Raw genomic sequence first — 11933 nt, 5'->3', positions numbered from 1 at the left:
AGCAAGATGCTGTAATGACTGCCATTTATTTTATATTATTTGTTTTTTATTTGTAATTATTTGTCTTTTTGTTTATTGTTTGCTTGATTCTCATTTATTATTAGTTATCTGTCAATTTATCATTATTCACCATTAACCTGTTTGTTTATCATTTAACTATACCTATGCACTTATTTATTTTATCTATTATTATTTATATTATTATAATTTTTATTCTATTTTTTATTTATGTATCATTAATTTTTTTTTCATCCGACCTAGTTATGGACCAAAAGGTCTCCTGTCGGCATGCTCCGCCTTTGTACATACATACATATACCAAGGTTTTTTCCCCCTTACAAGGGGGGTAGCCAAAAAAGGAAAAGGCATAAAATCACTCCCACCCATTCCATCCCTGAATACACTCCACACCCCCTCCCATCTTAGCATCTCCTGGATGACGGGTCATCCCTGCACCTTGTCCACTGCCCTGGGTCAGAAGTAGTGTCGCAAGACACAGCACATCCACAGCAAGGCCGCTTCATTAAATCGGCGACCCCCTCTCTCCGTCCCCCCATTGCATAAAAGGAGAAGACGGGGAGAAATCCCTTTGGGCTGTGTCAAATTTTGCTTACACATACTACCTCACCCCCATCCCCCTGCCCATTCCACCTCATGCATCACATCATCCATATACAACCATTCTCCATTCACCTCTGTCGTCTGTTCTCTCCCGCCTTTGTAATCCTTTATAATGAAGGCATTGTGCCCCTTGATTGGAAAAGGCCAAACGTGGTGCCAATTCACAAAGGGGGAAACAAGGAGACCATTGAATTATAGGCTGGTATCACTTACCTGCACAAAAGTGAAATTATGTGAAAGGATTGTGAAAGATTGATGGACCAAATATCTTGAAGAGATGAACATTCTGACAGACAGTCAGTTTGGCTTCAATCTGGAAGGTCATGTGTGTTGAACCTTAACTTTTACTTGAGAGTGATTGATGCACTGCAAGAGAGGGGTGGATGGACTGTGTGTACCTTGACCTAGAGAAGGCATTTGATAAAGTACCTCACAGTCAACTTATGTGGAAATTGGAGCATATTGGAGGACTGAGAGGCAAACTACTAGAATGGATGAAAGATTTTTTGAAGGAAAGATACATGAGGACAGTAGTAAAGGATAAGATGTCAAGATGGAGAGCAGTAACAAGTGGAGTTCCACAAGGTTCAGTGCTTGCACCAATAATGTTTCTTGTCTATGTTAATGACATGATGAGAGGAACTACAAGCTATCCAAATATGTTTGCAGATGGTGCAAAAATCATGAGAAGAGTAAAAAACGAGGAGGATGGTGTATTATTGCAAAAAGATCTAGACACTATTTTTGCATGGAGCCAAGAAGGTGAAATGAAGTTCAATACCAAAAAATGCAAAGTACTAGAAATGGGCAATAGCCTTCAAGAGGCCATCCTTAAACTATTCCTTGGAAAGTGAACCCATTACAAAAGCAAAAGAGGAGAAAGACTTGGGAATGTTGATAAAAGACAATCTGTTACCTTAAAGGCATGTCAACAGGATTGTGGTAGAGACATACAGACTATTGCAGAACACTAAAGTGGCGCTCCACTATATGGATGAAGAAATGATGAAAAAACTCATGAAAACCCTGATATACTCAAGACTGGAACATACATCAATAGTACAGTCTCCACACAGAGTGAAGGGTATAAGCAAGATCAAGAGAATACAAAAGGTAGTAGCCAAACTGGTCCTCAGCCTGGTAGATAAACCATATGAGGAAAGACTAAAAAATATTGGGTCTGCCAATTTTGAAAGATCAAAGAGAATGAAGTGACATTATTACAGTATTCAGGTCACTAAAATGGACAGATTGTATTGACAAAAGAGATCTCCTGATTAAAGATGAGAAGGCTTTAAGAGGTCATAGGAGTAAATTAAGGAAGATCGCATGTTGAAAGGATGTAAAGAAATACAGTTTTCTATATATATACATAAATATGTGGAATACCTTGGAAGGTGATATAGCCCAAGCTAAAAAAATACATGAGTTCAAATCTAGATATGATAATTGGAAATCAAAGATATAGATTAAGTTGGAACTGTACAAAAATTTGAGTCTAGGTATGTTAGAAAATTAGATAATAGAAGATGGGACTCAACAAGCATTGCTCCTTTCCTGTATACTACAATTAGCTAAATACAGTCTTCACATTGTTATTCCCTAGAGAGAAGAATGTATAAAAGGGTGATTGTCTCTACAACACTATGTAGGGCAGAGACCTAGAATTTAAAGGAGGCAGATAGGAGTCAGCTATGTACAACTGTTTGTAGTATTTGGTCTAGTGAACTCTACACCCATCCATGAATGATCCTAATTGCCCATTGGCTGTTTGATCAGTGCTCATCTGAGTTACATATTTGGTGGCATAGTTTCTTTAGGGTTTGGTATACAGGAGTCAGGCAAACCCAACAGGATTAGAATCATTTTATACAGAGTCAAGACATTATGATATAATAAATATCAGTCACATAATTCAAGGAGCTATTTTGTGGTCAAATAATTTTCACTTGTGCTATTTTTTCAAGCTATTGATTTTTTTAACCTCTTGTATTTGTTCACTGAATATACTGGATTGTTGTGCATTCAGATACACCAACAGTCCCTTTATACAGAGAGTTGTGACAACTCCAGACATACAGCCATTTTGTGGCCATTTTGCAGTTATTGCAACTCTCTGTATAAAGGGACTCTGGATAGGATGCAAACATATGTGTCATATATACATGTTAAGCATTACTATCTATGCTTCTTATTTGTATCTAGTCCTATTACAGAACTTGAAGTCTAGGTTTCCTATAAGTGAAGCAAGCCATGTGATCTAGTACATATGTAATTAGGATAAGGTTTAAGAAAAAAAGTCACTTAAGAACAAAATAGCTTTAATGATTTCCTTAATGAAAATGAATGAACATGAAGCAAGCCAGGCAAGAGGCGAAAAGAGAATTTGTTTGCTTATTAACTATCTTACATACTATTTCTCATGAACTGTTACACAAGTCAAAGGCCATATTTATGGGTGAGTATGCTGAATGCTACATGAGACAATTTTTATAAAAGCGCTAACATTAGCTGTAACCTATCATCTTTAATTAGAGATAACACCAAAGGAAGGACTTTGTAAATGAGAAGTCTGCAAGTACAAGACCAAAGCCTCCTTTAGGATGTGTTAGATTTGATGAGGGCAAAAGTACACTTTTCTGTTTTTGACTATAAACATGTTACAGCACTAGACTGTAGGGAAATGCAAATTGATAGACATGACTGAGATTTTTATCTTTTTTAGTTTTCTGATACCATCAGACAAAAATTAACAAAAAATTCTAATTCAAAATGTAATTAGTTCAGTTGATTATTATTGTAGCCTTTCTAAGAGCTTACAATATATTTAAGATCATCTTGCAACACTTATTATAGTCTGCTATACTCAAATCACTTCAGTCTCCTTATACTGTCATTTTAGCCTTGACAGACAAAGATGAAATTTGCAGTTCTGAAACACAGTTAATACTTTAAAACATGACTTACAGTAAAAAGAATTAAAGTGAGTCCTGCATGGGGCCAAAAATGTACATCTATATTTATACAAATTCTATCTTTGAAAAAAAATATTTCAGTTGTTCCTATTTGTTGAACCAAGGCTCACTCTTGAGAGCGACTCAGTTATGTACATCAACATTCAGTTACTCTGACCTAAAAATTATAGACAACTTGGTCTTGCCAATGACATATATAGTTGGTCTACACCAATTCACAGCACAGTTAATAGTAGGTTGTTGAAGTTATATCAAATGGGTATGTTTATTACATAAAAAATGTGTAAGCAATGGACCACAACCTCTTCTTTCTACTTCTATCTTAAACAGAATAACATTTGAAAATATATCAATCATATAAATAGAAAGCTGACATGTCAGACATATAAGTATGACCATTTTTAATGCTTTTGGAGATGAACTATATATATATTTAAGTAGTTTCCTTCTGAAGAAATACAACACATGATATATGACAAAATTTTTCAGTTCTTTTGTTCTCAACCCCCCTCCCACCACAAAAAATAGTATAAAATAAAAATATGATAATGTGGACAGCCCAAACCTTGTAATTTCTTAGGCTCCAACACAGAACCATGTCTATTGAAATTTCACTCATAGATGTCTTCAAAGACCAACAAACTTTGGCAAAACTTTCCAAAGATAATAGTTGGAGGTGGACTCAGCATAATCAGACCTATTTTGGATATTGTGCAACTTGAACTTCATTACTTATGAAACCTTTCCACACTGCAGAGAACTTTGTTGGTTTGGTGTTGTATTGATGACATGGTTTATCCAAATTCTTTTCTGGAAGAAACTGCAAATTTCTGGAAGAACATGAAGCCTTGAGTGGAGCATCACTTCAAGCCATGTGCAGTACTTGTGTGCTCATCAGATATCCTTTCAAGCCACATAGTCAAAATGACAAAATTTTCAATTAAGCAACTACAGTTCTATATCAGTCAAAGAAACCATTACAGTTAGACTAACCTGGTCTCTAGAGTACATTTGTTGTTGAACTTTATGTACCAGAGGAGAAATTAATAAAAATTGGAATTGAATTCAAGCTTAGATGCAAAAAAATCCTCAAAAAAACCTTGAAGTACAGGAATGCATTACCAGTATATATGTTTAGTGATCACTTTAAGCAGATCAAAGTGTTTCCATGCATCTATAATTTGATATGACACAAAATGAGAATAAAATAATTTTTCCAGAAAAAAGTCAAAGGTAGAGAGTAAATACAGTTTGACAACTAGCAAATAGACTCTTCAAGCCTTATTCCAAAATCAATACAAGCTACAAGATTCTATGAAATCTCCATTAAAACCAACAAAAGGTGGCTCTACATATAAAATGCCACCAGCATTACCATACTGGAAATTAAAAGCATGATATCCAATGACAGAAACTACCTTTACTACACTTTTCAGCACAATCATAAGAAATCCAAGTAAAGTGTGAGGCATTAAAAAGACACTAAGACACATGTGAGTGCTTGAATTGATTGAAGCACCTCTTTGTGACTCCTCTAAGAAATGCCCTTGCCACTGGTACATTATTGTCTTTTTCTGTGCATTTTATAACTCAGAGATAAAATCTGTGGCCATATTACAATTGAAGTTTGGGATTACCTTTCAAAGGATCTTCTTACCTAAGCTGGTGGGTCAATATTCTTCTTGCAGTAAAATGGTCAAGTATAATAATGATGTTATATACTATATGTAGGCACTTGTCTTATTGTGAAAACAGAGACCATGGCCCTAAATCATAGTGAGCAAAGGGAAAACAGAACTGTTTTGATGATATGTCTGATTCATTGATGATGATTAGCATGGGTTTGAGGCACTCATCTGTACACCATTAATTGGGTTTGATATATGTTTCCTTCTATGGTTCTAAATGGAAAACATCTCTCCAATGTAAGCAAGCTGGCCTCAGGTAGGGGCATCACATATATAAAAAGGATAACTACAGTCTGTTCATTTTAACTTGGTGAAGATTTATTACAGAACAAAATTCATGACAGTTGCTATGATAACAACACTGGCAAAAGTGCAGACAAAAAAAATGTAGTTTAATGAAATCTGATATTCACAAAGCAATTGTTCAGCAACTCTAGTGAAGGAGATCTCTACCAAGTGAAATTGAACAGCATATAGTAAGCAAGCATTTTATGGAATGGTCTCAAGATCGTCACTGCGTTATGTATGTGGTATGCTGGTATGTGGTCAACAACCTTGACATGGATTCATCGAGTAGGATGACAATTTTCTTCAGTTTAGGAAGCACTGCTCTAGCAAATGGGTTAGGGGGTTGACAAAGGAAATAGGTTCCCATCCCATTTGGTAAAGTTACGACATTTTTTGAGAATAACAGTACAGTAGCATATTTACTTAACTGATGTTATGATTCAAAGGAAGCACCTAGAGTCCAAGATGTGACAAGAAGGTCATACCCATCCATTCAAAATTTTATGTCTGCAGGTTTGTGGACACAATTTTTTTTTTCTTATTAAATTCACATGTTTCTTCAGAGGTGTTGTACATATGCTCATCCACATATATTCAAAATTTGGTCTGCAGACTAGTGGACACATTTTTTTCAATTCTGAATTTAATCCACAGGTTTCTTCAGAGGTGCATGTATGCTCATCCACATCCATTCAAAATTTTGTTACATGTGGATGCATTTTTTTCTTTCCTACATATGCAAAAGTAAAGCCATTTGTGTTCATATTTGGCCTAAATTTACAGATTTCTTCAGGAATACCCAATTCAATGACAAATCAAGGTATCACATATGGGGTGAAAACATGCTCACGGGCCGTAAGGGCTACCATACTTGATTTCAGATGCAAATAGACTCTATCTACACTTACAATGATATGTTTACAATGGAGGAAAAAAAATCTATGAATGAAAACATGAAAACGAAAGTGACAATTCAACAGTCGACAAGGAAACTGCATGGCTTATTACTTAACAATGGGCTATCATGGTGTGACTTTCAAAATGCTTTTTTTTTTTTACAGGTCAGAGAAATAAAACTTAAAAACTATCACCACAACTATAAGCCCCCCTATTAGTTCTTAAAACATGACTCGAAAAATAAATGCTCACATTTTTGAGGTGGGCCTCAAAGAGGTGCCCCCTCTACCAAAAACTCCAAGCAAATCAAGGGTTGTCTCGGAAAACTGGACAATGGCACTTCTTAGCGGAGCCCAAGGAAGAGCCAAATGAAGGTCATGATCTATGGTAGGGTTGGGGAAAGAGGAGTGAGGAGATGATGGAGGAAGAACATTAGGAAGAGTAGGAAGGAAAAGAGTCATAGACTTCCTATAGGTAAGGTTGTTACAGGCATAGCTGTCATACCTGCATTATAGTACTAAAGATAAAAAAGAGAGAGAGAGAGTGGTGGTGTTGAGGGAGTTTTAGGAGTTTAGGGAGTTGGAGTATGAGGAGGCAAGGGAGGTAGGAGTTGTTCTACTGGTTCCTCAGATTGCCCAGGTAGGGAGAGTGCTTGATTCCAAAGCTGAATTGCGGAGTTTGTTTGCCTTCACACTGAAAGAGAAAAGTTAGATAGTATCAATATTAGATTTATATTCCCTTAAACGACTACAGAATAAAAACATAGTAATAATAGTAACTTTAATTTTTTTTCCATTCATGTATTTAATCTCACAAGGGAGATGGCCATTGAAGGCATGCACTCATCCTCCAGCCATCCAACACCCATTTGTTTCCCCTTTATCTTATCTTCTTGCAGATGAAAAGCCCTCCCTGTACCTTGCCCATTGCCTGGATCAGAAACAATGCATCAAGACAGTTCCTCCACAGCAGGGCTTGATAGCCAAAGCTGGTATACCCCCACTGCTTCCTTATATGGCAACCCTCCCTTCTTGTCCACTCATGAGTGATTATAGAAGATAAGGAGAAATCCCTTTGGGCCACGTCAATTTATTATCCATTCACAACCACTCCCTACTTGCACCTATCTTGTGCCCTTTTCCTTCCCTGCTCAACAGGAATTCCTCTCTTACCCACCCCATCCATCCATCTCATTCTTAGTTTTCCTTTCAAGTTCACTTGCTCCACTCTCTTTCTGGAAATTTGTCTTCACACATTCTATCCATTTGCCCAAACCATCCTAATATTCTGAGATCATTCCTATATCTGCTAGCTCTACGTCCACCCTCTGTAATCTGCTTTCACTTCACATTTCCCTCTCTATCCATTCTTGTAAATCCTATCATACTCAAACACATTTTGGTTGTGGTTTTTCCTTTCTGCTTCCTTCAAATTTAAAATCTCTGCCTCCTCCAGTGTCTTAGGCACAACCACAATGTCATTACTACCAGATATTTACTTGCTACCCTTACTCTACAATTCACCTCTGCCCCAACTCTTCCATTTCAGCATGCTCCCTTTAAGTCTTCTAATGTTTTCCAACTTCCACATTAATCTTTTTTATTGCACCTTGTTGAGAGCCAGGTCCAGATATATACAATCTATCCAACCCATTCTTTCATGTAGCACATCAATTGCTTTTGAATAAGAACTTACAGGTTTGCCACACAGGCACTTCCTTTTCTGAATCTAAATTGATTATTTACCAGAACTCCTTTCTGTAAATATTTAATCCACCTGTCTTTTACAAGTGGAAGTGCGTAAGACAGAATGAGTGGAAGGGTGGTGAGGTAAACACCAGGAACCGTTGGAGTTTTATTGCTAACGTTTCGTCCTGGTATGAGGAAACTGTACCAAGATATGTTTATCTGCAGGAAGTCCTTTCAGGACGAAACGCTAGCAATAAAACTACAATGGTTCCTGGTGTTTACCTCACCACACTTCCACTCATTCTTTTACAACTCCTTCACATATTTTAGCTATAATGCTAGTCAAGGAAACCGGTTTGCATATGTTTTAAAGGTTTGATTTACAGCTTCAGATTTTAAATGCTGGTTGTATATAGCAAATTATGTTGTGCAGTGTTCAAATATGATGTTCATTCCACCTCAGTTGCATATTCCTTAAGATTACTATGGCAGTTACTTTCTGAAACAAACCTGAAAATGTTATCATGGCACTAGATGTTTCATATTTTAGATAAAAAAAAAGTTCTTAGAAACATTAGGTGTAAAATATTGTTTTTCATTTTTTCAAGTATTCATAGGACACCAGAATGCTGAAGATGGTAGTAAGAATCTGAAACCATGAAAATGTGCTGAGGGTGCATTTGAGTAAAATAAGAAAACAAATTGGAGGTGTTAAGTGCTAATTACTAACCTTTTCCACACTGTAGGCATTAGGTGCAGGTTTGATAGTATGGTCAGTGGGCACATTGGTCTTGGGACTCATCGTAAAAACAGGATTCTTTTTCTTGCACACATCCATGTCCGACGTCTCGTAGGCTCCTGGGCCAGGGACCTTCATCTTATCCTCCTCCTCCTTACCGCGGGGTGCCATTGTAAACTTTGGCCCCGAGTCATTCAGGCACTGAACCAGGACACCAAGAGGTCAACAAGCGGTGCAGTTGGTGGGTGGCAACCACATACCAAATGGTCATTAGCAAGCAGATGCAAACCTTGTCTAAGTCTCTGAGCCAAGATGATATAGTACAAGCTTGATATAACGAACTGATTCAGTCAGGTCTAAGTTTTGTACTGAGAAAAGTTTGCCATCTAGAGAGCTTGTTATTGACCTGTGTGCTCTAGTTTGCAAACTTTTTTGCTAGATGGAGTGCATTTCCACAATACATTTTGTGGCTACTTAATAGAGATGAGTTTTCTTTGATTCTTTTTGAGGGCAAGGTAGATCATGACAAAACAGCAATCTAGCAGAAACTGTTATTTTTAGTGAATTTTATTTTCAGTAGGGAGAGCTTTTATCTTTTGAGTATGCTATATAGAGCTTTTCGTAATTGGGGGGATCGTTATATCATGGTTATACTAGTAGGTTGACATGTCCTACCATGGCAATTTGGACTCTGAATTCACTTTGATAACTCAGATGACTCAAGTTTGATTCCCAGTGGGTACTACCGGTGGCTGCCCCTTCCCTCTGGGTCTCCAAGGGTACTGAGCAAGGGTGATGACCTTGGCTGCAACTAAGTATCTCCTAGTATGAAGAAACTGTGCCAAGATATGTTTATCTGCAGATAATGTCACCCTTGCCCTATGTCCTTGGATAGCCAAAGTAGGAGTCAGTAACACTCATTGGGGGATCAAACCCATGCCTCTGGTGTTGTAAGGTGGGAGCCAAGCCCAACACAACACTGGCAGTGTCAATAATAATATATATATATATATATATATATATATATACTGTATATATATATATATATATATATATATATATATATATATATATATAAATATATTGTGTGTGTGTGTGTATGAAATTCAATGTCTCCAACGTAGTTACATACTTTGTCTTTATTCTGGCAAAGAATAAATTATTTCATGCAGCTTGAAGTGAGGGTTTTCATTAATCAAGACACTCTATTGACACCCCTAGGGACCACAGTCACACATTATTCTTTTATGACTGGAGACTAATTTTTGTTTAAAGAAGAATGCCACTTCTACAGTCACTCCTTAAGTCTCATTTATAATTTCTGTGGTTTGACTTCTTTGGCATGACTCTGTCCCTCTCCAAGGACAGATCTATCTACCTAACTATAATACCAAGGGGTTCTTCCCCTTTATTAGGGAGGTAGCCGAGTCGAAGGTACACACCCATTCCACTCCCGTCCACCACCCTTTCCTTCCTCTCATCTTAGCTCCTAATGGATGAAGAGTCATCTGTGTCTCCTGCCCACTGCCTGGGTCAGAAGCAATGTAGTAAGACACAGTACATCCACAGCAGTACTGCTTCACTATCTCCCTAGGGATATCCATCTATCCCTCCAAGGATAGATGGACAGATGTTTTATAAACAATGTTATACAAATACCCACTTCAGCTGCTTAAAAATAATTTAAAGTTATTCAGAATAAAATATATAAGTATGTTACTACATTGAAGGGGGTTTTAATAGTGTTTCATAGACAAGGTTGCTTCTTTCTTGTAAGCGAATTTGTGTCAGGATGAAAGTGCAAAAGGAAGCTAAAGAAAGAATATAATCAAAGGTGCTCATCCCTTAGTCATATAGATTAGGGAAATAAACTGAGAAAAATTTGTCAAGATACTTAACTAAGAAAAAATGTCAAGAAAAACAAAACTTAAACTAAAGGAAAATATGTGAAGTTCACTGTTTCAGTGTTTTATTTTTCCTATGGGAGATGAATGTCCCTGACTATATGTACACATGCACACACATACAAAAGGCATTTATAAAGTACCACACAAAATTATTATTCAGAAAACTTGATACAACAGAAGGTATACAAAGAAAACTATTGAAATAGATGGAAGATTTCTTGCATGAAAGAAAAATGAGAGTGGTGCTCAGAGATAAAAATTCTACTTGGGAAGAAATGATAAGTGGAGTCCCACAGGGCTCAGTACTGGCCCTGATAATGTTTGCTATATATGTAAATAACATGGATGAAGGTGTAGAATGTTACATGAATTTTTTTGCAGATGACGCAAAACTACTAAAGAAAGTATGGAAAAAGATTGTGAATCGAATTGGACAAAACAATAGTGTGTGCAAACACCATACATGAATTTAAAAACAAACTAGATGTTGCGAGATACAAAGATGGGGCACCACGAGGATATAGATTAAGCTGGAATTGTAAATGAATTTGAGTCTAGGTATGTTAGAAAATTAGAGAATAGGAGATGGGGCCTAATGAGCATTGTTTCTTTCCCCTGTACTAAGAATTAGGTAAGTACACATACAGTAGGAGTGTTGATAAAAGACAATCTATCACCTGGTAGACACAGCAGGATTGTGGGAGAGGCTTATGGACTACTAAAGAACACAAAAGTTAGCTTTTCATTACATGGATTGAAAATATGATGGAAAAACTCATAGAAACCCCGATTCGTCCAAGACTAGAATATGGATCTGTGGTGTGGTCTCCACAGAGAGTATAGGATATAAGTAAAATTGAGAGAATACAAATGGCCAGTAATCAAACTGGTTCCCAGCTTGGTAGATAGATCATATGAGGAGAAACTAAAAGCTCAGAGTCTGCCAACTTTAAAAGACCAAAGAGAAAGAGGTGATAGGATTACAAGATGCACGTTGCTAAAGTGGATAGACAACATTGACAGAAGAGAACTCTTAATTATGGATAGGAAGGGTTTAAGAAGTCATGAGAACAAATTGAGAAAGACAACATGTCTAAGAGCTGTGATGAAGAAAAAGTTTTCCATATAGG

General features: G+C 36.8%; 1 protein-coding gene across 1 annotated transcript; it reads right to left on the bottom strand.

Annotated features, from left to right (window-relative positions):
- Positions 1–2925: 2925 nt before the first annotated feature.
- LOC143041111 (ciliary microtubule associated protein 1A-like) lies at positions 2926–9668 on the bottom strand. Its single transcript, XM_076212838.1, has 2 exons — positions 8888–9668; positions 2926–7162 (listed from the first exon to the last, which is right to left on the bottom strand). The coding sequence occupies exons 1-2, from the start codon at positions 9065–9067 to the stop codon at positions 7085–7087; spliced, it is 258 nt and encodes an 85-aa protein (XP_076068953.1). The 5' UTR covers positions 9068–9668; the 3' UTR covers positions 2926–7084.
- Between the last annotated feature and the right edge of the window lie 2265 nt (positions 9669–11933).

Source organism: Oratosquilla oratoria, chromosome 30, assembly GCF_046742065.1.
Source record: "Oratosquilla oratoria isolate Oo_2021 chromosome 30, ASM4674206v1, whole genome shotgun sequence".
In the NCBI taxonomy this organism is placed as follows: Eukaryota; Metazoa; Arthropoda; class Malacostraca; order Stomatopoda; family Squillidae; genus Oratosquilla; species Oratosquilla oratoria.
This window is presented reverse-complemented; position numbering and strand designations above follow the sequence as displayed.